Source organism: Balaenoptera borealis (genome assembly GCF_965194805.1).
Source record: "Balaenoptera borealis genome assembly, chromosome: X".
Lineage (NCBI taxonomy): Eukaryota > Metazoa > Chordata > Mammalia > Artiodactyla > Balaenopteridae > Balaenoptera > Balaenoptera borealis.
In genome coordinates, this window is record NC_138881.1 from 13,009,621 (window position 1) to 13,037,561 (window position 27,941).

At 36.6% G+C, this 27,941-nt stretch overlaps 1 protein-coding gene across 4 annotated transcripts; it reads right to left on the reverse strand.

The window, feature by feature from the left end:
• AP1S2 (adaptor related protein complex 1 subunit sigma 2) lies at positions 1–27,801 on the reverse strand. 4 transcript variants are annotated; one of them, XR_014239275.1, is made up of 6 exons: positions 27,580–27,792; positions 25,221–25,399; positions 18,838–18,946; positions 18,163–18,300; positions 13,882–13,976; positions 1–1,592 (listed from the first exon to the last, which is right to left on the reverse strand). XR_014239275.1 is itself a non-coding variant. In XM_082375942.1 (5 exons), the coding sequence occupies exons 2-5, from the start codon at positions 25,397–25,399 to the stop codon at positions 1,545–1,547; spliced, it is 474 nt and encodes a 157-aa protein (XP_082232068.1). In that variant the 5' UTR covers positions 27,580–27,777; the 3' UTR covers positions 1–1,544. The 4 variants fall into 4 exon arrangements, 3 of the variants coding, with proteins under 3 accessions (XP_082232068.1, XP_082232069.1, XP_082232067.1); XM_082375942.1 differs by lacking the exon at positions 13,882–13,976 and having other exon boundaries at positions 27,580–27,777; XM_082375943.1 differs by lacking the exons at positions 1–1,592; positions 13,882–13,976 and adding an exon at positions 4,295–5,779 and having other exon boundaries at positions 27,580–27,798.
• Positions 27,802–27,941: the final 140 nt, after the last annotated feature.

Below are 27,941 nucleotides of genomic sequence, written 5' to 3' on the forward strand. Positions count from 1 at the left end.
AAGGTTTTAAAAGCAGTATTTATTGATTGAAAATAAATGTGTAGATAAGCTCTCAGTAGCATGGACTCCATATTATTTTTTAATGAGCTTGAAGTACATGAAGACTCCTTAAATCTTCCGCCATTTATCTTGTGTGTGCTTTTAACCACCACCACATTCAAACGTGGGTGAATTTTCAACATTTTACTCAAAAAATTTTTTCTTTAAATTCTTCCTTCAGCAGCTCTTCATAATTTGACAAACTTTTGGAAAGAGACAGATAAAAACACACGACAGTGGTGTACATTGAACATTTATTACAACTAATTGGCGATGTGATAAGACGTGCTCACGTGGCCTGAATATTGGTCACAATCACAACAAAGCTTAATCCAGCCCAGCAGATACAAATGAAAGTGTAAACCGTGAAGACATGTTTACATACATAGAAGTATGTATAAAAGTGACATTGAAACAACTGTATATCCTTAAAAAATATAGAGCCCACTAGTGCCATTTTACCTCATTCAGCTCACACTTTCATATGAAAGGTGGTATCTGTTTTTATATTTATCACTTCCAGTAACTAGGCAGTGCCACAGAAGGGACAGAAGCTGCCCTAAAGTTTGCTGCACTTCTAAGTGGAGGGAAGCAATAGGGGAGTAAAATAAATTTGGCTGTAACAAGCACCCTGGAAGGAATATTCGTGCTTTAAACAATGACTTATGCAACACTTTGTGAAGGGAGTAAAACATTTTCCATAACATACTGTTATTAAGAATCCCTGGTAAGTCAACATTTCCATTTTATTTTGGGGGCATCAAAAACAATACAACTAAGTGACTAAATGATTATGACAACAAGAAACTTAGCTCAGGAGTCAAATGTTCCTTGGCCTTAAAAATAACGTGCTTACTATTATAAACAGCTGATCTCTGTTCCTCGTCCCAGGTCTGGAATGCCTAAGAAATAATTTTTAGTGTAAAACAGCATCATTCCATTAGTCTTTTGTGTATTCCCTTTGTTTTAAGGTGTTTAGTTTCTAATAAGGGTCTTTGGTATACATTTGGTTTTTTCCTAAAGTTTCAACATAGAGTGAAATTTTTATTCATTTGATATGTGACATGTCAATTCCCTTTATTTGCATATATACTGAAATGCACTAGTCTTTGGTTTCATAAAACCAGGTTTCACATAATTTAATTTTTTTGCCAAAGACAGTAATTAATAAATGTATATTGCCTGATTGTGTCATGTTCATAGATACACATAATCAAGGTAATGATAATAATCTATTCAAGAGAAACAGATCTATAAACTTTAAAATAGCCAGAAAAAGTACCTTTCTTTTCCTGCATTCGTTCTAATTCATATTTAAGTCCCTTATCACTTGATTAACCAAAGTTCCCTTTAAAAAAAGATCGTGTAGGCCTGAATGAAGCAGCTTAGCAGAACAGTAATACTGACAAGACGTCATCTTACACCATTAGCTAACATGGACATGAAGGCAGTGACCATCTACAGTGTGTGAAATGCCACAAGAAGTCATCAACAGGGGAGGAGAGTTATGTCAGTCCAATTTCTTCAAGAACGCTACGTGGGGTTTCAGCTTCCTGTGGAGGGAAAATGTGAGACTCTGGTAAGCAGATCCGGGGAGGCTTGAGAATGTGAAATTGACACGGAAGGGCGTGCAAGTTTCAGAGAATGCTGAAGGCAAGCAGTTCAGCAGTATGGGCACTTCTATGGAGAGCCAGTGCTTATTTAGCAGTTTGTGCCCCAAACATCAGAGACCACAGGAGGATATTTTCAGCATGCATTAAATACCTACTGATTACCTACCAATTGTGCTGGGCTCCATTGCTGTAACACAAAAAGCAGTCAAGCCCACTGCAAACGCAGTGCAAACCCACAGCTACCCGACATTTCTACAGGAAAGGTAAGTTACCTTAGTGTTAAAATTCAAAACCTCCCCTAAATAAAGACCAGGGAAACCCCCCTGAGTTCTCCCCATTCTTCACATATTTTGTTTTCCCTGCTCTTTTTTCAAGTCATATGTATTTATTCTTCTCTGAGTTTTTACTCAGTTTTGGACTTAAATGTCCCCAGCAGCAAGGCTGCAGAAACTCACCTTCCCAGACCTCCCCAGAGCAACCAATGGTTTCAGTGGAAGCAACATACAGAAAGAATGCTCTGGGATCTGGGACAAAAGTGCCTTTTGTTCTATGTAACAACCAATACTCACTTTTAAATGTCAAAAGAAGACTAAACAAAGCAGGCATACTAGAAAAAAATTAAAAGTTTTCCCAAAGTGTCTAATTTTGCACGGCACAAAATAAAAAAGGACCAAGTAGGTCAAATTTCAGGTATTATTAGCAACAAGTTTGTAATTAAAAGGCATACTAGATTTTAACAGAGGAAAACAATTTTTGTACCCAAATAACTTACTTTTGCATCCTAATTGTGGTACAGCACAAAACAAAAGAAAAATTAATTGAACCATAAATCCATACATTAGATTTAATTGTATGTAAAGCACTACATGAAATAATCTTAATTATTTAAACTCTTTGGTCTGTTTCCTTATTCCTTGTACTATGAAAACAAGGATCATAGTACTTACCTTCATATGTAGAGATTAAGGGAGATAAGGCTTAGTGCCTGATTCACAGAAAGTGCTCAAAAAATGTTAGCTGATACATTACTCAACTGAAATCTCAATGAAGGTATTTAGCCTTACTATAAACCAGCTCTATATATAAAGTTCATATGATGACCTTTTAGTATGTTTGTGTATTAATGAAAAATGAGTAAAAGTCAGCTTTGGTGAAAAAAGACTATTTTTCATGAAGTATTCTTGCCCCCCTCCCCCCCTCCAAATTGAACCTCAACCTAACCAGGCTACAGACCTAAATATACATGGAGGATAAGAAAACAAGTTAAACATCACCATTATAATCTGCCAGATACAGAATGGAGGAAATTCTACAGCATAGGGGACTCAGTTTAACAAAAAAGGCAAAGGAGGGTAAAAGCAGAGGAGTTGTTAAAGATTAAGAGAGACTTAAAGAGACCAGATAAAATGTGAGCCTTGTTTGGAATCTGGCTCTAACAAACCGATTATAAAAATGCATTTTTCAGACAATTAGGAAAAAAAAACCAACCACGCATAAGATATTAGGAATTACTATTAATTTTGGGGGGTGTGGTACTCATCTCTTAGGGATACATAGTGAAGTATTAAAGATGAAATGATAGGATGTCTAGGGCTTGCTGTAAAATAGGCAAAAAAGGCGGGGTGGAAAAAAAAAAGGCAGGGTGGGGTGGTGATTTATGAAACTAGCATTGAGTTGATGGTTGTTGGAGCTGAGTGATGTGTACATGACAGTTCCTTATACTATTCTATTTGTATGTCTCAGAGTTTTCATGATATAGCTTTAAAAGAAAGTTTAATGGAAGTGATGCAACACTCCCAAGAATGATGTAAGCCAATCTCTTTCATTTATAATGTTTAGCCTTAAACATTAAATACACTGCAAGACTGACATCTGAATCACATACATATTAAATAAAGGGGACTATTTAAAAAGAATCATTTCCATTTAATGTTAAATAATTTTTAAAACATCATACGACCTTTAATGTATTTATTAAAGGGTGCCTACATTGAATTCTATAGTTAACATTCTTAGCTTATCCATGTAAAAATGTCCCCCTATCCTATTCCCTGGAGCTGGTCAGACTTCCCCTATGTGTTCACTGCCTGCAATCTGATCTAGCATTTCTTGAACAGAACCACGTTGCTTCTCAAATATGCATTATTTAAAGTATCTGTCCTTTCTGAAAGGCCTAATTTCAAAGAATCATTTACACATTTTCTTCCTTTGAGACTTACACAAACCGTACGTTACGAGTTTTTTAATCAGTTGTATTTATAATATAAAATTAATTTTCACATGTTCACACTGAAATTGTAGCTCAAAATTACCTAGAAAAACCATTATCTGAATTAGTAATATCCATAGAAACAGAAAGTAGAAAGGTGGTTGGTTACCAAGGGCTGAGGGGAGGGGAAGTGGGGAATAGTTGTGTATAATGGGTACAGAGTTTCAGTTTTGCAAGATAAAAAACTTCTGGAGATCTGCTGCACAACAATGTGAACATACTGAACACTACTGAACAGTACACTTAAAAATGGTTAAACTAGTAAATTTTGTTATTTTTAAAAGACAATTTAAAATAATTACCTGGAAAAATTAAAATATGAAATACATTATTTATCAAAAGGATGGAGAAGAAAAAAGTCATTCACATGAGACAAAGTACATGCAATACTTTTATTTTAGACATGCAAGGAAAGGTATTTCAGAATCTACTAGTTTAAAGCAAGCAGCTGTATACAAATAACAAAAGAAGCAACATCTTGTTACAGGTGGGCACACAGCATCCAAAGCAAACAGGCATGAGACAGTGCATATTTATGCAGCATTAAAACCACATGAATGACATGTTGCAGGGCTGGGGGAGGGATAGAGGAAAATAATGGAAACGGAAGACCAATGTTTCCCAATGCTATCAATGTATAATGCTAAATTTCTCATTTGACCGCCCACCCAGGTGCTTCAAATGTCATGTAGTACAGTGAGAATGGTAAGAATGGAAACAACTGATCTGCATACCTGCCTTATACACATTTTCACAGGTCTTCTTTCAATGGTAAATCAGTTTGAGCATCTTTTGAATGTATTGTTTAATGATAAGTTGCTTAACTCGGGCTTTAAACGCTCTAGACATAATGAATTATTTGGTAATTTCCCCTTTATAATAATATATGTTGCATGTTTTATTAAAAGTATACACAAAAATGATCAATATTAAAGGTTTTCATATTCAGAAATATAAAACCGTATTTAACAAATCATTAAGTATCTAAATGCAGACAATTATAAAACCATAACTAGTAAAATATTAGTATTTAAGCAATATAAGAATCTTAACTATATAAAATAAAGCCCATATTAATACTTTGAAAGGATTACTTACTATTGAACAATAGATATTGCAGAAGAGACTTTTCTGACATAGCTTTCTGATAGTTCTTAAACGGACTGTTTGATATTGTACAGCACAAATGTGATTCAATAATTGTGGCATTATAAATTTCTTAGAAACTGTGAATGTTTTACCTTAAATATTATATAATAGTACAGATTTTACTTTCTTGTATTATTTCCAAATACACTTTTATGTGATACATTAGAAAACGTTTGCTCATATAGACTATAATATAATCACCCTAAATATAGCTCCCCCTGCCCCCCGCCAACGTTTGAAGACCAAACCACACTATATTATGGCATTGCTTATTCTGCCATAGCGTTTCAGCTATATTTTCTTTGGTAAACATTTTAACAATTGCCAGGTATTCCTCTTACACGATTAATCACAGATGGTTCATAAATGATGACATGTACGTGTTTAAGATGAAACATTACTCAAAATGGTCATAGGTCATATTTTTTCAAGAAGAAATTAAACCAGCTGCAAGCAGGGAAAGCTATATCAAGATCACATATAGAATGAAAATAAAATAGAAAAGAGGATGAAAACAGGAAAATTATTACAATTATAAAGGTAATGGTTCTGAAATGTTCTATTATTATTATACAAGATAATCAGTCACCAAGCTCAGGATATTTTCTTTCATGAGCATATCAGCTCTCTATTTCCTCTGTGAAATTCTGCATACACGATGATGAGTAGTCATTTAGTACACAGGGACATTAAAATATTCATGACGTGGCTACAAAAGAAATGCATATATTCTTACACACAGTATACAAACTGACATAGACACAATCAGATTTCTAGAATGTTTAGTGCACAGTAAAGAAATCTTAATTGAAACTTAGAATTGGTTTGTTTTTAGAATTTTGGTTCATGGCTGAATATTTAACTTCTAAACAATGCCCAGGAGTTCAGATTCATCTTTTATAACTTTACTGTGTATAATGATAATCTAAATGATGACCTATATGTCCTACAAAATCTGAAAGCACTGTATTTACTAAAAATACTCTGAAAAGATTTTTCAGTATAAGTCATCTGGTAAATACTGAGTTAACTCAAAATCCAGTTAGAATACTCCCTCCCGCCAGTGTTCAAGTTCATCAGGATTTTACCACACGAAGCAAAGGAATTTAGTCCCTTAATGAAAATCATTACATCCCAGAATGACCATGAACTTTTACAGATCCTAAAGGAAAATCTTTCCCAAGAAAAAAGGAGAAAAGTAGTCACCCATTTGGTAGCAACAGAGGTTTTCAATGGTTCACTTAGCTTAAAAAAAAAATTCCAAAGACTATATGCCCTTGGGACTAAGGATATTACTTTTAAAATAATCCTCAAGATAGATTTTAAAGGACTCTCCAAATAGATCTGTTAAATGTCTATGCCTTCTCTCTATAAATGTACCTAAAAGGATGTTTCTCACATCAACAAGGTAACCTGAGGTGAAGTTTTAAACTGACCCTAGAGTGCACAGAAGAGATTAATGTCTAGGGACTCCAAAAACTCCCTGAAACTAGAGACAAAATTAGGTACAGATTTTCCTGAGAAGAGGGCCCACGGGCCCATCAGATTCTCAAAGCAATTATACCCCTCCAAAAGGCTTGTGACTCAAAAAAGTTTAAAACTGCTTATTTGAGTGCTTTTAAGATATCCTCAACTTAATATTTATTCAACTTGGCACTTTGAAATGTTAGGCTACAAACTCATGTAAACTGTTTCAATAAAATATGTAACAGATACCTTATACTTAAATAATAACCATTAAATACAAAAGTGTTTGAGGAAAAAAGCCAGTTAAATTTTAATCCTCAGATAATTCCTAAACAGTTTAAAGATATAATTGCTTTTTTTCTCCCACTCAGAATATTGTGGAATGAAGCAGCAAGCTAAAATAATATTAATAATAAATTGAACCCCTAAATGCTTCATTTTCATGAGGGAATTCGATTTCGGTATCAATGGTATTAATAGTTTTTTGGTCAATGAACTCTGAACCTATTTCAATATTCGCTGTGTAAAAAAAATAAATTATAAGCCCCAATGATAGATCATTATCAGAGCAAAATTCCCTACGAAAATATCAGTTAAATGAAATAATTGGGACTATCCCTTGCGATTTAATGTAATTAAACTTTTCAGGTAATGCTAAACTATAAACAACAAACTTGACAAAATTATAATTACAAACGGAATTTATATATCCTACTACATTTTGATGCATGTAAGTACTCCAGCACATATTCTAGTATGCTTTCTTACACCCAACGAAACTCTTGCTGTGTGATACATGTTCTGTTTTCTGGAGAGAGAACAAGAAAAATTTAAGTCTATCAAATAACCTTTCACCTAAATAATACCAGTACTTTGAGCCTTTATATTACAGCTTTTTATATTTTTGTTTTCTCTCTTAATTTTATATCACACCATGTGAAAACCAACAATTAAAAGAAAAGAAAAAGGTAGTTTCCCAAATAGGGCTGAGTACACAGCGGTTCCTCCCCAGAGGAGACTTAACTATGAAAGAGAACAAACAATTCTATAGGAGCAATTCTCAACCGTGACTGCCCCAGGCATTTCTGACAGACCTTTAATACCCTTTAGGAAAGAAAAGAGTTGATAAAACCAAACTATTCTTTATAACAATGATCCATATTACTGTACTTAAGAACTTACCATCCAATCAATTGAGAAGAATACTCTTCAAAGGGCAAAAACCTCCTCACCGGAAAAACATTCTTCAAGAAGAAAACAACTCTAAAACCCACAAAAATAAGTGTATTGGGCTTCCCTGGTGGCGCAGTGGTTAAGAACCCGCCTGCCAATGCAGGGGACAGGTTCAAGCCCTGGCCAGGGAAGATCCCACATGCCGCAGAGCAACTAAGCCCATGTGCCACAACTACTGAGCCTGCACTCTAGAGCCCGCGAGCCACAACTACTGAAGCCCGTGCGCCTAGAGCACGTGCTCCGCAACAAGAGACGCCACCGCGATGAGAAGCCCGCGGACCGCAACAAAGAGTAGCCCCCGCTCGCCGCAATTAGAGGAAGCCCGCGCGCAGCAAAGAAGACCCAACACAGCCAAAAATAATTAAAAAAAATTTTTTTTAATTAAAAAAAAAATAAATGTATTCTTTTACCACTTTTAAGTTGCTATAACACGTTTTAAGTACTTGCCCAGTTTAAACTGCTAAGGGCTGAGAAAGTTGTGCTATAAATAAATGCCTTAATGACCATTTAACATTTAAGGTTGATTTTTAGCTAAATGACAGATATGCCCATAATTAACCAAGTTATTTTTTCTCTTATATAGGAGGAAAACATTATAGTGGATTAAATATAACTCCAGTATTCTGGGCCTTCTTACCACCAGTACATGTTATGAGTCATGGAATAATTATATTAATTAAGAATTGGGGAGGGTGAGAGTGAAGTCTGTTACAATACACAGACTTTATAGTCCTGTGCAGAATTAGACCTACTGTCTTCTACTGCCTAGCAAACTGAGTTTAATACACTGAAATGTCAGTGATTTAGATTGTGTGGGAATAAAGACCAGAATGAAAATAGTGAGAAAAAAAATTTAATCAAGTTGTATTACACAAATATAAACCACAAGTTGCCCTTAGTACAGATTCTTTGGAGACCTATTTTTTTAAATAAAGATTAGATATTTACTATTTTCAATCTGAAATGGGCCTTTAATCCCGGGCAAATCTATTCCAAACCCTCAACATTTTCCTCAAGTTATCTACCTCTTCTTTCTCCTCAGTCCCTGCAGCTCTCCTCTAGATGCAGTTTCTCAACTCATCCAACTCATGAGGAAAAAAAAAAAATTTACAGCTTTAACCCGTTCATCTCCTCAAAACAGAGGAGGGAGAAGACTCATCTTACTCAAGACCAATGCTCTTGATTCCATTCCTATTCACCCTCTGCATATACTTTTCCCATTATTCCATTCCTGTTTTTCATCGCTCTCTCCATTAGCTCCTCTCCTCAGTATACATGCATGTTCAACTTTCCTCCATACTAAGAATAATCTTTTTCTTAATCCCCTACAAAAAGGACCAGATGTAGTGGGAAGTGTAGAACAAACACAGCAGAAAGGAATTAAGTTACACCTGTTCTCAAAACCACCTACGTTCCTAAGACAAGACAAACCTCATTACCTTAAAAATTCCCAGATATTCACTATACTAGGCCAATGACTCAAAAGTAAAATGATCTGATAAACTATAATGAAAACTGGTAAGCAAGTAATTATCTGAAGGCTTAAGTCTTGTTGAGATGAGAAGTGCTTAAATAAACTAGTGATATTGGATCCAAAACTGAAAACCTAGTGTCCTGATTTTTCTTTCTGGTACACTATGTAGTCAAAGAGAAAATAATGTACATTTAATAAAAAATATATATAAGGAAGTGTAATTTGAAGTTACTGCTCTACTCCAGTTTTTCTTGAAGGGGCTTCACTTATTCCTTGAACTGTATCCTTTGTCCTTCATGTTCTAGAATACAATGGTCCTTTTTATTGCCCCTCATTGAATACTGTGGCAAAGTCCTTATTCTCAACTCTGGAACTCTATTCCTTGAGCTAAAGACCAAAGGGCTGCAGAGTATCCAAATGCACTAAGATCTCTTTTTAGCAATGAATAAAAAGAGAAGAAATGAGAGCACTTTATAAGGTACCTTTTAGATGAAAGGGCTCATGGTGTCTTATTACAAAAGCACTTGTGAGGCACTAGGAAAATCGAGTGATTTTTTTTTTTTACATTAAGTTAGCAATGTGGCAAGAGCAATATGGTTGCTCCAGATGGTTAGTGTCTAAAATGGCCAAGAGAACATAAGTGCTTCACTTTACCTGCTGAAACTTTTTTAGCAAATTCTACTCTAGTTTCACCTAAAGGAACAACACAATGTAGTCTTCTATTCACAGAGCAGCATTTTGTCTTTTTAAAAAATTTATAAATTAAAAAAATTATACTTAAAATACATGTTTTACACTTATAGAAAACAGGAGGGAGGGACCTCAAATATCTTCAGAGGTAATACTGTTAAGTTAATGTCCTGCTCCTAGATCTTTTCTTACTTGATGAGTATCTTTCCATATCATTACATAGAAATTGATCTCATTTCTTTCAAAGCCAGGTTAACAGTTTCATGTATGGTTGTACTATAATTTTCTTAACCTATTTCCCATTGATGGACATTTGGTTAGGTTCCAATGGCTCAATATTATACTGAGCATGTGTCTTGCTGCATTTGTATATTTCTGTTGGATAAAATTCCTTCAAGTATAACTAATGGGGCAAAGGTGTACACACTTAACTGTTAATAGATATCACTAAACTAACCCTTCAAAATGGAATACAAATTTATGTGTTCATAAGAAGCAAACAATTCTTCTTTGCCAATCCAAGAAACCAAAAAAAAAAAAAAAAAAAAAAAGGCTAATTGGTATTTTAATTTACGTTCCCTTAGTCAAAGGACCATGTGTTTTTTCTTTCATCTATGGATTACTTATTCATATCTCCTGCTGTCTTATTCTGTTGTGCTGTTGGTCTACTTCTATTACATTTGCCTTAAAAATAATAATGAGAAAAACTTAACTACATTTCCTAAAACCCTGCTCTAAAACCCGTTAGTGATAAAATAGTAAAGAGAAATTACTTTCTCTGGCAGTTAATTGTACTTTTTTAATAAAGAAGCAGAATAATTAACTTAGCTAATATAACTTTAAACTATAAAGAAATAGTTTTAAGCACATTTTAGGGTAGTTGTATTGTATTTGCCCTGTTCTTCCATTTGGATCATAACTTGAAATGCCCTAAATTTAATCAGAGTTTTCAAAATAGAAAAGATTTCTTGGAATCACTGAATTTCAAATATTCAAACTCTAAATATCTTTACTAAGTAAATTCTTTAACGCTAATAGGGTATAAAAGAAAAACAACAAAAATGTCTATAGGTACAACATAAGTCTATATATGTAAATTCTGGTCATTTAAACTATTTCTCTCTTAAGGAATTATCAAATCCCTAAGGTGGATAGGGAAATAAGCAGAAAATTCAAGTGTTCTAACTGCCTGCAGGGTATGCTCAATTCTGTTTTCAGGCAAAAACTCAATTACCTTAATAGATGTTAACAGATTTGGTTGTTGTTGAGGAAATTAAATTATATAGTGACATCCCATAAGTTTTGCTACGGGTTATCTCTGGTTATCAAGTAAAAGTAATTTTGGTGGATCACAGAGGTGATTCTTATAGCCATTTACTTGAGCACATTTCTCCTTCTTTCACAATTTTTAGGGGTTTTTTTCCCCTTCTACTTTTGATTCATTTTTAGCCAGTCATTTATAATCTGGACTATACATTATATTGAAAAGATGTAGCAGTCCATAAATGTAAATGGAATCTATAAATGAAATTTTTATATATTACATGATGTTAAATTAAACCAGGGTTTCTGGACCTTGGCACTGTTGACACTTGAGGCCGGATAATTTCTTATTCTGAGAGGGCTGTTCTGGGCACTGCTGGTTGTTTAACAGCGCGTCCTTGATCTTTGCCTACCAGATGCCAGTAGCACCTCATGGCTAGTAGTGCCAATCAAAAGTGTGTTCAGACATTGCCCAATGTCCCCTGAGGAGGCACAATTGCCCCACCCCCAAACCTAGTTGAGAATCAGAATAAATTGTCTCTGGTTGGTGGGTAAGATTATGTTCTCATGTGCTTGCCTGTATTTGTTAATTTTCCTATAATGGGAATTTTTATTAAAAAAAAAAAAAGGACAGCAGAGGAAACAACAAAAGAAAAAAGAATGTCTCAATAGGGGAAAAAAGAACTCAAACCCTGCAATTTTTCAGAAAGTACTTTTTAAAGAAAAAAATCAGGTCAACTTACTTCAATTAATAAATAAATAAATAAACACATAAAACCAGCACCACCAGCTAGGAATATGCTCTTTGCAGGTCCCTGTGCAGGTCCCAATCCTAGGGCTCATGCAATCAACTTAGTGGATCAGGACCAGCATTGAAAAAAAGAAGAATAGAATAGAAAACATGAGACTATAAAATAAGAAATATGAGTAAGTATATATTATTTAACCAAAAATTTTTTTGGTTTATGTGTATGTAACTATTGTGATATAAAATTGCATTTATTACTGTGGCTTCTTGTCAAATACTTTTGAAAATCAGATTTACAGTTACTGAATATTTTAAGTTATTCCCACTTTTCATTATTACAAACAGACCAGAGTAGCAACAGTGGACTCAAAATGAATTAAAATGAAACAGCAAGGGGGAAATCCTCAAAATTCTGAAAAGCAAACAAAGAAGAAGAGCTCAAAAAACAAACACAGAGCAAAATGATTACAACCTAAAAACCAGTGACCAAGGGCATTGACCAAATTGTTTCTTATTAAATGCAAAGTGAAAGGCAAGATTTGTTCCGCCTTCTGTTTTCTCTGTATCTACCCTTCTGTATTTTCTATTTCAAGCATTAATGTAACTAAACCTCACTTATCCAGAATTTGGTCTAGCAGACCCCAATCAAGTTTACTCATAAAAAATTGGGCTTCCCTGGTGGCGCAGTGGTTGAGAATCTGCCTGCCAATGCAGGGGACACGGGTTCAAGCCCTGGTCTGGGAAGATCCCACATGCCGCGGAGCAGCTGGGCCCGTGAGCCACAACTACTGAGCCTGCGCGTCTGGAGCCTGTGCTCCACAACAAGAGAGGCCGCAACAGTGAGAGGCCCGCGCACCGTGATGAAGAGTGGCCCCCACTTGCCGCAACTAGAGAAAGCCCTCGCACAGAAACGAAGACCCAACACAGCCAAAAATAAATAAATAATAAATTTATTAAAAAAAAAAAAAATTAAAATATGCTGGCGTAAAAGACTATATAGCCTTGTTAACTTTTACCCAATTGAAAAGAAGAAGGTTTAGGCTTAAAGGTTTTAATATAAACAGTGGTAATTACAAAGGAATTACAGGAGCTTGTCTTATTAAAGCCAATCCTACGAGGATTTTTATCAAAATGCTTTTTGCTGTTATATTACTGTATATATTTTAAAGCATCTGTTTTAAAACAATGTAAGATATTCTTGAGTTTGACTACGTTGCCCAACGTCCAAATATTCTTAATTAGCAAGATTTTAATTTTAAAAAACCCCAAACTTATTAAAAGGCATGTTATTAAATACTTCAATAAGTACTTACTTAACTTAAAATACTTTTAAGTTACAAAAGATTCATTTTTAAAGAAATCACTTTTTCTCCTAAGATTCTTACCTTTCCATTTTTATGCAGTCCAAGAGATTTATTAATTACTACTTCCACAAAGATGTTGTATAGTACTAAGATGTATCATGCAGGCCCAGCACTAAAACAAATCAATTTTAGCAGCACTAATTCTCCATAGAGCACCACTTTCTAGATGAGGCAAATTAACAACTGTAAATCCAATAAATCTATTCATAAAGTGGACCACCTTGAAGTAGAAGCAAATTCATGAGTGTAATGCTTGCTTTTGGTACCTCACTTATTTTTCATTTCTCAGATTACTTTAGTGAGAAACAATACCAACAGCAAACAAAGCTCAAAAGGAAAACCCCCACGAATTTGAAAATGATGCTGTTAGTATAAAAAAAAAGGTTGACACATCTCAAAGCGCTGATCAACACCATCATGCATCTACCGCTGAGGGTTAAAGCCCAACACCCAGTATTTAACTATTTGATCTTCACAGATCAAGCAAGGACTTGAAATCATCTCACGTGCAACAGTTTTGGCATAACACCCCATTTTATCCATGCCACGAAAATGGTAAATTTAGTAGTTACCAATAAATAAGGTGGGGGTCAAAGGGACTAAAGCCTTAGACTGCTCTTTATCATAAGATATCCTCAGACAAACCTCCCCATTCTTCATTCTGGCTCTATAAAATTAAGGAGCAGAGAAAAACCGGTAAGTGCCTGACTTCACAAAGAAAATGCACTCTATATTTCCTTTGTCATCATATGTAATGTTTATAAAATAAACCCAACTGTACTGCTTCCCCATGCCCTCCCCTCCAAAAAAAATCTAGCTTAAAATAAGTATTTAAATGGTGCTGGGGAAAATGTTCCAAGTATTGCAAAAAAAAATGTCAATTTAGTAATCTCAGCATGTTGCACTTTAATAATTTAAGAATCAAGTTAAGTACGAGTGGCATGTTAAGAAAATATGTTTTAAATTCCAACGGTCAAACGTTAAAAATTGGATAACAGACCAATTTTTCTGGGCTTTACCCCCAAATCTAATTATGTATTCATACAACAGAATACCAAAAGGAATTAACATAGAGTTCGGTCTAGAAATATCAAAATTGTAACCCTTCCTTACCAAGTAATTAAGTAAAATAAGACATCTTTATTATTTAATCACAATATCTGATATTTTAGTAATTATTATTCAGATACACATTTATGTTATGTTCTCATTACTGACTATAAAATGCTAATAGAAAATCTACTTTATGCACTGACTTTCTAACCCTGTTTGCCTATTAAATGAAGGACTACCTAAACAAACTACATGACATTTACACAAATTGAGTAAAAGGGACATTTTAAAGAAATTTTTCTAAAGAAAATAAACATTTTTAAGGATAGAAGTGTGTATTTCACAGATTAAAAAAGGATTAAAACCAAAATTATTTTGTGATTTGCATATATCTTTAAGCCAACAGATATTTTCAATATAAATTCAAAGTCATCTTTGGTGTTTAGAAAAAATCAATTCAAGTAAAAGACCTGACACCAAATAGAAGAAGAAAAAAAAAAATCACAATATATGAAAAACTAGATTAAAATCAATTAATTAGGACTTCTACAAATTTAAGGCTGCATTTAGATAAGTGTTTTTACAGCTATATTTACAATTTTGGAAGCAAAATCATTTCATGACATAGACTAAGTGAATATTATACCCTAAATTTTAAGACCAAAAACGCTACTATAGATCTAGGCATTTTGATAAATCCAACAAGAAATTATTTGAAAAATACTATTTATATCTATATATCCAATTAATAAATTCCAACTATTGATAACTTGGACAATGAAAATTTCCAGTCTAAAAAGTAAAGGATAGCATCAGTCTTAGGAAACCTACTTTGTTCAACATAGAGAAACCTCCAGGAGAATTATGAATTTCTTTACTATATTACTGAGACATACAGAAGTTGGTGTCTAAAACAGAATGTTTAAAACATACCAAGAAAATACACAAATGGGGGTTGGGGCGGACAGAGCACAGTGGTTAAGATTTCATACAGCTCTGGAGTCTAGCAGATCTGGGTTTACAATCCTGGTTTTGCCAACTGCTACCTAGGACCAGTCATTGGAACTTCACCGAGCCTCGAGAGCCTCTGTTTCTTCTTTGGTTAAAAAGGCTCTCATGACCCCTTCTCAGGAAATCCTGATGATTAGCATAGGATGCCTCACATCTAAGTGCTCGATAAGCATTAGCTATCATCATAGTTCTTTTTTGCTATCATGGTGCCCAGACAAATCTTTTTTAGCAGTTTGTGGAATGCTTTTTCTCATCTTATTCTATCACCTATTTTATGAACATAATATTCAAATCCTCTCCCAGAGATGTAAACTTGTATCATGTATCAACATATAAATGACTCTATTGTAGGAAACAAACATCTTATCATCCTGGATTTCTTATGACAGTATGTTGGTGAATAACCTGAATAAACAAGTTAACCTGAACAGAATAACCTGAATGAAGCTTAACTGCCCCATACAGACTTTAGCTTGGTTTCATAAAGGCCTTAACCTCACTCTAAATTCAGAATGGACCAGCCACGTTCTGCCTCCTCAAGACCTGAATGGCTAAATTAAGAAAGATGGTTCACTTGGACCATTGAATAGAAAATGTCTTAATATAGTATCAATTTGGTTTATGTACAAAACAATGTAAAGGTAGTCACAGATGAGAAATAGGGCCAAAGCTCTCTTCTAAAGACAAGGAACTGTAATTAACAGTAGTCAGGTTTTTTTTTTTAAACTAGGGTGAGATGGGGTAAGGAGAATTTTACATGGAACTAAGGACATCCTATGCTTCTCTCTCCATTCCTACTTTTCCCAATTAGAGATATAAAAATAGTACTTCAAAAAAAGAGACATTACTTCTTATTAAAATACTTTTATAGGGGAGATACACACACACGTACACACTTACAAACAAACATGTACTTGTAATAACTTCTGGATCCTCTAGTATATTACTCAATACATGCTATAAAGTAAATTTAGCATATGTCATATTGCAAAGTGTATAGCGATTTCCCAGTAGAGTTTAAAAAACAATCCAGACACAAGAGATGTCAATGCCCTAAACATTACTCTCCAGAAAAAAATATTAAAATTAAAAGCTGAACTTCAACAACTTTAGAAATGTTTCAAGGCAAATGTAATTAATCAGGAAATGATGAAGAACTTGGAGGAAATACCAGGATCTGATAGAACCGAATATAGTTCCATAATAATGAAATATAAAAGTGATCAAGGGAAGGAAAAATTCCCAGACTGCACTGGCAATCCAGGGGTTAAGACTCTGCGCTTTCAATGCAGGGGACATGGGTTTGATCCCTGGTCGGGGAACTGAGATCCCACATGCTGCATGGCGCGGCCAAAAAAAAAAAAAAGAAAAAGAAAAATTCCCAATTTCTGACCCTGGTCTTGACCTAATTTTTAGAAGTCTGGTTAGTGAACAGCAGAATAAGGAGGTGCTAACTTTAAAGCAATTTTACAACAGTAGAATATGAGCTTGTAGTTGGCACATCTGACATTAAAAAAAAAAAAATCTTCGAATGACATGTATGCAATCAATTAATAAACAACTGTGGCAAACCATACACACATGGAAAAAGGGCTGTGCTCATTTCACTACTGAACAGCAGATGCCATTAGGGCTGTCAACAAAATACTTCACTTTTGCAGGCACCTTAACCCGTTTTGGTAACTCAAGATAATTAAATGTACAAAGCATTGTCTCATATTTAATTTATGTATGCTCCAGATGATGTCATCCCAACTTCAAACAATCCCCACAACTGACCTAGTCAGTGACTGATGCAGAGGGATTACCGAGAGCTCCCCACTCTCCTGACTGAGGCCAACAGTTAAGAAGTTATAATGAAGAAAAAGATTTACTCTGATTTAAAGCCTCCTTTAATAATAAAAAAGACAATTACCATAATGAAAAAATTACATTTTTTTATATCGATCGACTAGCTCCTTCTCCTCATGCTATAAACTTTCTATTTGAATAAAACCACAATTATGACTAAAGCATAATTCAACTAGGTACCTGAATTAATGTATCATTAAGTTTTTAGGAAAAGGTAGCCTTATCTATGAAATTTTTAACTTCAGAAATTGAAGGTACAGAAGTATCAGGTATACAATTAACCCAAGACAACTGTGGAAGTTAGAAAGGGAAAGGGGTTTTATCAATGGTTCTTGTGATATCAAGGCAAGACAAGAATGTAGCTGTTTAACAGAACATGGTTTGCTATTTAAGAAAAGCATAGAGAAATAGAAATACTTTTTAGTTAGTTTTGCTAACACAAAACTAGAGGATTCTACAAAAAGTATAATTATAACACTATCATTTGCTTGGCTACATTTGCACTTAATGGACATGAGGTGAAAATATGAACCAACTTGGAATGAAAATGCCATAATCTCACAGTCAACTCCTCATTGTACACACTAGTGAGAAAAGGGGTTATCTTAAGTAATTCAGAACAATGGACAGAGAGTTCTCAAATTACTGTTACTTTTCCCATCTTAAAGTAGTCTGTCCTCTAAATGTTTGGACTCGGGTGTTTTGGGGTCCCAAAATGGGCCATCTCCAGACCACCTCCAAAGTAAACAATCCACCCACAGATAACTGAGTTGATGTGGCTGACACATATTCCAATCAATAAACTGCACATGGACACTACATGCCAAGCATGCTTCAGAGTAATTTCTGAAACTGTAAGAATGAGAGAAGATGACTGAGACTTCGCTATAAGAGCAAAACATGCTAGTGTCTAGTCAAGAGAACTCTGAGTAGCTTACCTCCTGCAGTAGATCAGCCTGCTCAATTGCTTTAAGGACATTTTTCTTGGATGTTTCCTGAACTTCTCCTCCCAAAAGAAACTCATCCAAAATAAAATAAGCCTTCTCAAAATTAAAGATGATATCAAGTTCACACACCTGAAAAGCAAAAATAAATAAATAAATAAATAAAACCGAAGAAAGTAAAAGATACTTACCTACTATCAGGTAGTCAGTAAAATCTGACCAGAGGGAATCAATCTTAATGCCTATAGGCTAAGAAAGACCAGACTCTGCAAGCTCCTAACATGGGCAACTTAATAATTTTCTACTCATAAAGACTGATCTTTTGAAATACATATTTCTGGGTAATATGAATGTAACTGCTAACCAAATCTAAATTCTATACTAAGCACTTCCAGTATATTAATCTTTGCAGTTGGACCCCTTTCTATTTCACTATTTTAAACCTCGTTCTCACCAGCATAATTAAATGAGTAGGTCTGTGGGGTCAAGCAATTCTGGCAGTTAACTCACTAGGCACACTGACAATAAACAGTCATTCCTTCCCTCTCCCACAGTTACTGTCAAATACTCAGAATCCCCAAGATAATCAAATAATAAACTTGTTACAGAAAAGGTTAAAAAAAAAAAAGCACTGTGGCATTCAGTTTCCTAAAACAAAATACTACTCACACTGCCAAAATACTTGTCAAGTAATTCCACGTAACGATGAATTATTTCCAGGGTAATTAGTTCATTGTCCTGATCCTCAATAGCACAGCAAAAATACAGACTGGCATATCTGTAACAAAAAACAGATGTAGAAAAAAATTTACCCTATAATCATGTTTTCTAAAATACATTTTCATATCCTATTGTGAAAGATGTCATGCTTATACAATTTATTTCTTTACAACAGTAGACTATTTTTCTCCTAGACTATAAAAGTAATAAATGTACAAAAAAGAAATTTTGAAAAGTACAGGCAAGCAAAAAAGAAAAAAAAAAAAATCACACCATCTAGAAAGAGTTACTTATTTTGCTCTTCTTCCATTCAGGCTCCTTTCTATGAATATTCTAAAACACAGCTGACCCAGGTTGTTCTCAAGTTTACTTAAAACAAAGTGTGCTGTGTGACTATTTCAAACCACAAGTAAACAGGGAAGAAAATAAACTCTCCAACTGAAGGACTTATTGAAGATGCTGTCAACGTTCTGGAACATTTTACTGAAGTGTAATATACACACAGAGAAGAACACAAGTCATAAATGTACAGCCTGATGAGTTTCAAAGTGAACATACTTGTGTACCAGCACCTGCACCAAGAAACAGAATTATTACTGAACCCCTGAAGCCCCTCTCCTAACCTCTCCTGGTCACAGCCTCCCAGCCCCAAAGGTAACTACTATCTTGACTTCTAACAGCACAGAATTATTTTTAAAGGAGGTTTATAGGATTATGGAATAAACCTCAAGAAAAAAACAACAGTTCCAAGTAATCATAGACGTTAGAGGAAGAGAACAGGGGAAACTGAGACATGTCCTCAAATTTTCCAAGTTCTACCCTGTTAAATTAAAGTGTGGGTTATTTACCCTTGAAGAAGGTATAAGAAGGTTGGAAAACTCATATTCTCCAAACTAGGATTCTAGCACATGGGACTAGGTTATCCTTGATCCAAGGAAGCCAAAACTTATTAACACAACCTTGAGGCATACATAACGAAGGATGACCTAACCAAGTCCTTTGAGGAGGGTTAAAAGAATATTTTCAAAGGGTTTAAATGTATTTAAGGCTTTTGAAAAGAAACAAAATGAAAACCTAAGACATTCTAAACAAGTCTCAGTTGCCACTGTACTTTTCACAGAGGAGCATTTAAGTGATTTTTAGAAAACACAATGGGCAATTACTGCTCATAGCATTAATGTAAAATAACATACAAACACACACACACACAATCTCAGTTTTGAAACTCAAGGAATTGCTGCTCTTCAGTATGAGAATAACTAGTATTTTCATAACACTCTATTAAAATTTCAATATTATTAAAAACATTTCCTCTTATTTGATTTTTCCAACAGTAAGCAGCATCATCCTTCATTACGGAAGGAAAGAAAAGAGGCCCAAGAGTACAAGGGCCTGCCAAGTGGTTGTACTGTGACAAGAAATCTGATCTTCAGACCTTAACTCCAGGCCTTTTCCACTCTACCACACTGACTCCCTTGTCATACACTTACACTTTTTGCCATGTCCATTCCACCTGATTTCTACATTCACTAAGTTATTTTATTTTATTTATTTTTAAAAATAAATTTATTTATTTATTAATTTATTTATTTTTTGGCTGCGTTGGGTCTTCGTTGCTGTGCGTGGGCTTTCTCTAGTTGGGGTGAGCGGGGTGGGGCTACTCTTCGTTGCGGTGCGCGGGCTTCTCATTGCAGTGGCTTCTCTTGTTGTGGAGCACGGGCTCTAGGCGTGCGGGCTTCAGCAGTTGTGGCCCGTGGGCTCAGTAGTTGTGGCTCGCGGGCTCTAGAGCGCAGGCTCTGTAGTTGTGGCACACAGGCTTAGCTGCTCCACGGCATATGGGATCTTCCCGGACCAGGGCTCGAACCCGTGTCTCCTGCATTGGCAGGCGGATTCTTAACCACTGCGCCACCAGGGAAGTCCCTCACCAAGTTATTTTAAATGGTGGGTCCCCTGCAGTCTTAGAGAGAAGGCATTCAAACACATTCATTTATTATCATGAAGGACATAACAGGCACCACCTCCAACCTTACCAACAAAGTGCTTCCTCTCTTTCCCAGCACTATCCTATGTTTTGTTTATCGCTTTAAAAAGCAATGGGATATTCCAACCTTCCATCCTCCCTAACCCATGCTCCTCAAATAGTCTTAAATTTGGGAAAACTGATACAAATGACACATAAGATTCTCTGAATTAAGAAAACTAAAGATTAAAGGGGCTGACATTAAAAATTTGGTAGATAAAAACCAGACATGACTAGCTGCTATGAACAGAGTGCTAAATAATTCCATTAGAAAGAATTTACTAATAGGCAACGTCAGGTAAATTTAATTTGTTTTTTAAATTTCAAGATTTCTTCAATGCTACTGTTAAGCAATCTAATGCTTACACCATCCTCGCTCCTTATCCACAGTACTACTTTTTACTTACAAGTAAACAGCATTTAAACACTAGTCAAAGGTCCTAGATTATACGAGTCATTCGGAAATATTACTTTAATATCAAATTAAATGAATTCTTCACTGTAGGTGAGCATCCAGTTATCAGGATTATAAGAAGGCACCTCTTTTCAGAAGGCTTAAGGAAGAAAGAAACAGAAGCATAATAACAGGTAACATTTATTGAGTCCTCACTCTGAGTAAGGCACTAAATGTTACCTAAGGCATTGGCATAATTTACCATTTTAATCCTCAAAAAAACCCTTCCAGAGAGATACCGTTATTATTTGCATTTACAGGAGACTCAGGCTTAATTGAGTAATCTTCCAGAACAGTGATTTGACTCCAGAGCCTGAGTTTTATATTAAAAACTATGGCCCAGAACTGTGCTAAATAAAGTAATCCTGCAACTGGCAAAAATTAAAACATATTCAAAGCAATATTTTACGTGCTTTGAAGAGAGAGAGAAATAAAAATTGTTATCCTGATTTAGTAAAAGATTACCAGGAGAACCTGAGGTATACTCCCTATTTTCAGAACCAAGTGGTTTTAAAAAATTCAATAATGAGCTCATTTTTGTTCTCTTAGTATATATTTGTAAGTCTAAATCTGAAGTAAAATTAATAGACTAGTAAGAAGAAAGGTATGTTTGGTTATTTTTAGCAGAGTAGATTAAGGCTTACTCTAATTACTAGCACTCGGAGAACATCTGAAGGTGCCTATTCTTATATTCACAACACATGACTTCTCCCCAGTCAGCTAAATATCAGCTGACTGTGGGTGACTGTAACCAAACCGTTCTCAATATTCTACTGCTATGTCATTAAATATTCTTTTGCTAGTAAAGAAAATCAATACAGTACTCTTCAACAAATTCTGAAGCTCGTAATTGGTAGGTGTGTATTTTTGAATTAATTTTAAGACTTTAATCCATAACATGCTGCACAAAATAGGAATCAAAAACGCATAGTGTTTTCTGTGTTCACGGGATCTTCAAGAGCATTTATTTTAGAGATGAGGAAACAAAGGCAAAATGACTTGCTCAAAGTCACAAAACTAGCTAATGGCCAAGGGAAAAGAACTCAAGTCCCCAGATTTTCAGTCTGAGCCTTACTCCCCTCTCACCTCTCCCTCCCCAAGAGGGGCAACTACAATGAAAGGCTCAGGGATGAAGAATGTGGATGAGGCAACTTGAGGAAGGCAGACATAAAGATCACTTGGTGATATGAACAGCGAAAGTGCTAGTTCAGAATTTCTCAGTAGCTAAGCGGTAATTTGTTTGCTTAAAAGGTCTCCTCTTCCAGCTGGTCTAGGGAAAAAAAATCACCTGTTCATAGCTACAAAAAATATGTCCTTAAGTACCCTAGATGAGTTTTCAGTATGAAATGGGGAAATGCAGAGGAAAACTGATTATAAATTCTAACTTTTTATGTGAATTTCATCTCAGTAAAGCTGTTTTTTTTTTTAGTGCACCTTTATTTATAGGCGCTTGATGTAAATATCAGAGTCAGGTGAGATTACCCTTTACAGCCTTTAACAGAGGTGGCCCAACGTGGACGGGCTGAATGCTGTGCACAGAGCACCAACTAGTACCTTCTTTTCTTTTGACAGGCCATCTCCTTCAGCTACAGGAATCTTGATTCCTGGGACTGATTCCCTTGCTTGTATTTTCCTCCTCCACACGGGGGACTCCTTCCCCTATCTAGAAATAAGCTTAAGTCTCTTATGTCATTTTCTAACCCTGTCCCCCACTCCTGTCTACAGGTGGTTATCACCTCTTCTGTCCTTCGTAGCAAAGCTCCCCCAAATAGTCTACACCTGCTGTTTTATTGTCTCCACCTCTTCACACTTTGCCCCATTTCTTCGAGAGTTCTGTCTCTACTATTCCACTGAAAATGTTCTGATGAAGGGCATTTTGTGAAATGCTCACTGTAAAATCTAATATTCTTCACTTTAGTTGACCTTCACGTGAGCTTTGGCACTGGTGGCCTTATTTTTGAAACTCTCCCCCCTTCCCCAATGTGACTGACCTTATACTTATCCTTTGCCTGCTGCTTGAATGCTGGTGATCTAACGCTTTATGCCTAATTTTCCCCCAGACTTCCATGCCTATGCCCACCCTGAGAAAACTAGGCATCTCCAAATGGAAGTCACACAGGCCCCTCAAAGTCAACCTTCTACTTCACCATTTACCCCATCAACTGAACCAGAAATGTGGAATAACCCCCCTCCTCCCCTTCTTTCACTGCCCTCCCTGCTTCTAGCGGTGACCAAGTCTTACCAAACTTACCTCGGGAACAGCTCTTCCACCTGCTGAGCCCACAGCAGAGGTCTTCCTTCAGGACTGCTGGATGAGGCAGCCTCCTAACAGATCCCTCAGGTGCCAGTCTCAGCCCTCCCCCACCCATTCTCCAACTACAGGATCTTTAAAGAAATGCAAATTTTCTATTCATCCCAGTTTAAAACCCTTGCCTCCAGGCTTAAGATTTGAGTTCTGACCACTACGGGAGTCACTAGCAACTGACCTTGGACAAGTCACTTCTCCCAAATTCTCATTTTTTATAAAGCTGAAGTTTGATCAACAGTAGTGGTTTTCAAACTCAGGAACCATCTACAGAGAGGGTGGAAGCCAAATGAGTTGAGATACAGTCCTGATTTCACACGAGCACCTCCACTTCCACTTGTTTCATTTAAGGTTCTATCCTTGGGGCAAAAAGCTTTTTTTTTAAAAAAAAAAAAATCACTTGACTAGATTACTCTAAAACATCTCCCAGCTCTAAAATGCTATGATTTTTCTCAACAAATACTAAACCAAACACTGGATACAAAATCACCCAAAGATGACTAATATTCATTCTACTCTAAAGAGGAGTCTATGGTATTTTTAAAGTTCTAGATGTCCTATAACCTTCATGACTTCCTCTACCATCTCCCCCACAAACCCCACTCATATTGGAGTGGAATAAAGGAAAACTGAGAGAAAACCTAGGCTTCTCTTTGACCCCCATCGCAGCCCATACAGTCAGTTCCCTGCACATCCCTCACAAGAAAGAATTTTTATATGCATGAATGTTATCTTAAATTCAGTAAATTATTTGTAAGGGAACAGAAATGGGGAAGAAACAAAGTAATTATATTTATTTTAACCTGATTAGAACAATCTTGAGAAGTTTATTTTAAGGTATTAAAAAGTTTCAGATATTAATAAAGATGTATAGCATTTTTTAAAAAGCTTAGTGTTCAAAGCCAACCTATGAGTCATTTTGCAACATCAAAATTTTAAAAGTCTGTTCTTGGCAAAATTATCTATCTACCAGCTATAATCACACCTCCACCACAGCAACAAGTGTACTTCAAATTAATAAGCCCTAACGAACAAATCCTGTATATATCCAGTTTTTACATCTATGACTAAAATGGTCTATGTATCCAAGGTGTTTATAAGTGAGTAAGAGATCCTAAAAGTCAGATTAAAAGGCATGTCAGGTATCAGTCATTACTTTACAGATTTGTGGGGAGAAGGTGGTGGTGGAGGGTAAATGCTTATCTACATTCAGAGAATTACTCACACAATTTAAAACACTGATCTTATTTTCCCCTTCAAAGAAATGAATTCTTTCAAATTTCCTAAAAAGATGATTAAACATGAAGTACCATTTATGCCTTCAGTTACATAATTTCGTGTAAAAAGATTTCCATGATTTTAACATTTTAGCCTGGGTAATCAATCAAAACAGCAGTTATCTTAAAAATACAAAGCTTTACCTTAAGACTATTTCATCTGTATCTTTATTAATCATTATTTATAAATGTCATCCCTCAAAAGTCTGCAATTTCCACATTATAAATGATCTAACATTTGATTCTATTTCACCTTCCTGATAAATAAAAATATACCTTTTGTAAACAATCTTCAGATCTCGCCACTCAAGAAAGCTGCACATTTTAGGTTTCCGTGCTAAAACGGTTTGAACAAGTTCTCTTGTGATCTTTTTCTTCTCTTTGTCTGATAATGGGACGTACCATTTCTGCAGTCGAAGCTTTCCCTGACGACTAAAAAGCAACATAAACTGCATCTGTTAAGATAAACAGAACCAAGATTACAGGCAATACTTCGATTCAATAAAGTTAAGGTTAAGATGACATGCTGCACAGAGAAGCTTTGGGGGACAGGGCGTTTAGCTAACAAATGATGAGTAGCCATCAATATTTCTATGCCAGTTAAAATAGAAGGAAATTCTTATAGAAAGATCTTCCCACCAGATGCAAATCCTCCCACCCCACCCTGTTCCATGTAAGTTGGGGGGGGGGGGCGGGACAGGAGGACAAAAACAGGTGAAGTGAAAATTCTGATGAAAAAGAAAGATAATTCTTGCAATTTAAGAAACTATTGTGTACCTGTGCTATAGGAATGTATGTATATGCATCAAAAGAGAATTGTTGACATCAACTGGTTTAGATGCATTTGAGAGAAAGAGATCTACTATTTTTCACCCTAAACAGAACAAGCTGTCCTAGTTCCAGACCGAATTACTTGTAGACAGACTGCTATAACTTAGAATGCTCTTTCAGTTTATGTTTACATATTTTAAGCAAAACAAAAGATCTAAAATATAAACCAAAAAAAAATCCCATAAATGCATTTTTCTTAATAAAAGCCTGATTTAAGTATCCCTTCTCATCTCATTTTAAAAATTCCACCATAAATATACACACAATAAAGTGAGTTAATATAATTTTACTTAAGAGAATAAAACCTTTAAAAAGCCAAAATAAGAGCTACACACATTCATACATTACACGAAATACTTCATTTAAAACGATAAAAAACATAGCATCTACAGATGGAGCGGATGCTGAATTCTAGTGTATTTTACACAAACTATTTTGTATATATTTATTTGGAATCTGTAAATGATGATTAGTCTACATGTTTAGTTTTTAAGGAAACCTTCTTGTATAATAATAATTCAACTGGTCTTCTCAACTGTAAACAGATAAGCACTGTTTCTACAAAGGTAATTTAAAGGTAGAATTCAGAGATATATATATTTTTTCTTTTAACTATTCTATGTTCCAGTACTAGTTACTGCAAGTAAGATTCAGCCTGACTCTTAATATTCACCACACCATGCCGAATTTGAACATGGGGTGGGGGAATTTATACAATCAATTTGAATAAAATGGGCCCTAAATTTCGCTAAGAAATCATTGCCGCTTTTTGTAATAATCCAAACAGGCATCAAGATATTTACAAATTTACGATGCGACAATTTAACTTTATTAAAGTTAAAATTGGCTGAAAACACCTCACTTAAAAAGGATGCCTGTCACGAAATAAACGGACAGTATTCGTTTATTGATGTCAAAGTGCCTCACATAGAAGTCCTGTTAAGATAGCGGCATTAGAAGGGGACAGCAAGTAAAGCATAAACTGGACAACGTTTCATGCAAACCCGTTAGCAGAACTTGGAAAAGAACAGACCCGTATTCCCGGATCTCGATGACCAGGAGGGCTGGGGGTTTGCTTTCGGAACTCAAGGACTCAAGGGAGTCTATAGCAGGCTCCACCACCTCCCCCCCCCCCACTTTATATGACGAATAAATAATTCACTCTCTTGAAAATAAATTATATGTTAACATGGGACGATGCCCGGTCGCAAGGCACAAGTATTCCTTTCCTCTAGTTAAAAACCAACGCTCTGATTTTGCCACAAATCACAGGGCACCTCAATTCCTGGAGATTGGTATTAAAAACAATGGGCTCGGCCGCGGAACGGGCTCGGGGCCAGCGTTCCTCGGTCCGGCCGTCTCCGATGCCTGCCCGCCGCCCCACGGGGGGCCGCACTCCATCACTGACCGATCGAGCCCGGGCGAGGTGACAGGCAAGGAGCGGGGCAGACAATGGCAACCGCCGCCGCGCAGGGGGCGCCAAGGGTCCTCGGTCGCCGCCGCCCCCGGCCGCCGCCCCCGCCCGCAAATGCCCCGCAAAACTTGAGGCGATTCCCGAACCACAGGTGCCGCGGGGCCGCCGCAGCGTCCGAGACTGGCCCCCGCATCCTGGGGCGCGGCGCCAAGTGGAGAGGGGCGCGGACGCGAAGAGAAGTGAGTTTCGAGGCACGGTGCCCCAGTGGCGGGCCGGGCGGGCGGACGCAGGGTGGGGTCGTCGGGGCGCTCGTGGGGCAGCGGGGGGCTCGCCCGACCCTCCCTCCCCGCTCCCCGTCCCCGGCGCCCCCGCTCGCCTCCCGGGACTTACGGCGGCCGCGGGCCGCAGGCGCGGCGGGGCTCGGCCGGCGGCGGCGGCGGCTAAGGGGAAGCCCCTGTCGCTGAGCTGAGGAAGAGAAGCCGTGTTGCTGTGGGGAGAGGACCCGGTTCGCGGAGTGAAGGCTTAGGCGGCGAGGGGAGGGCGAGCCGACAGACCCCGCCCCGTGGGCCGGACGGGGGAGGAGCCCTGGCTGTGGCGAGCAGAGGGGCGGGCTGGGCGGTGCGCGGGATGCAGCTCGGCTGTTGCCAACGGCACCGGAGACAGCTCAGGTGACCGCCCAGTCCGAGGAAGCCGATTGGCCGCGTCTCTACCAAGAGGGGTGGTCCGAACCGGAAGCCAGGCCACGTGACCCG

Bases quoted from the DNA above. Each gene is read 5' to 3' on its own strand.
- AP1S2 (XM_082375941.1), bottom strand. From the start codon at position 25,399: ATGCAGTTTATGTTGCTTTTTAGTCGTCAGGGAAAGCTTCGACTGCAG. The intron at 18,301-18,837 runs GTGAGTAGTATT...TTTGCTTTTCAG, and splicing joins TTGACAAGTATTTTGGCAGT to GTGTGTGAACTTGATATCAT. The intron at 7,346-18,162 runs GTAAGCTACTCA...TTCTCTCTCCAG, and splicing joins AGGCTGATCTACTGCAGGAG to AAAACAGAACATGTATCACA.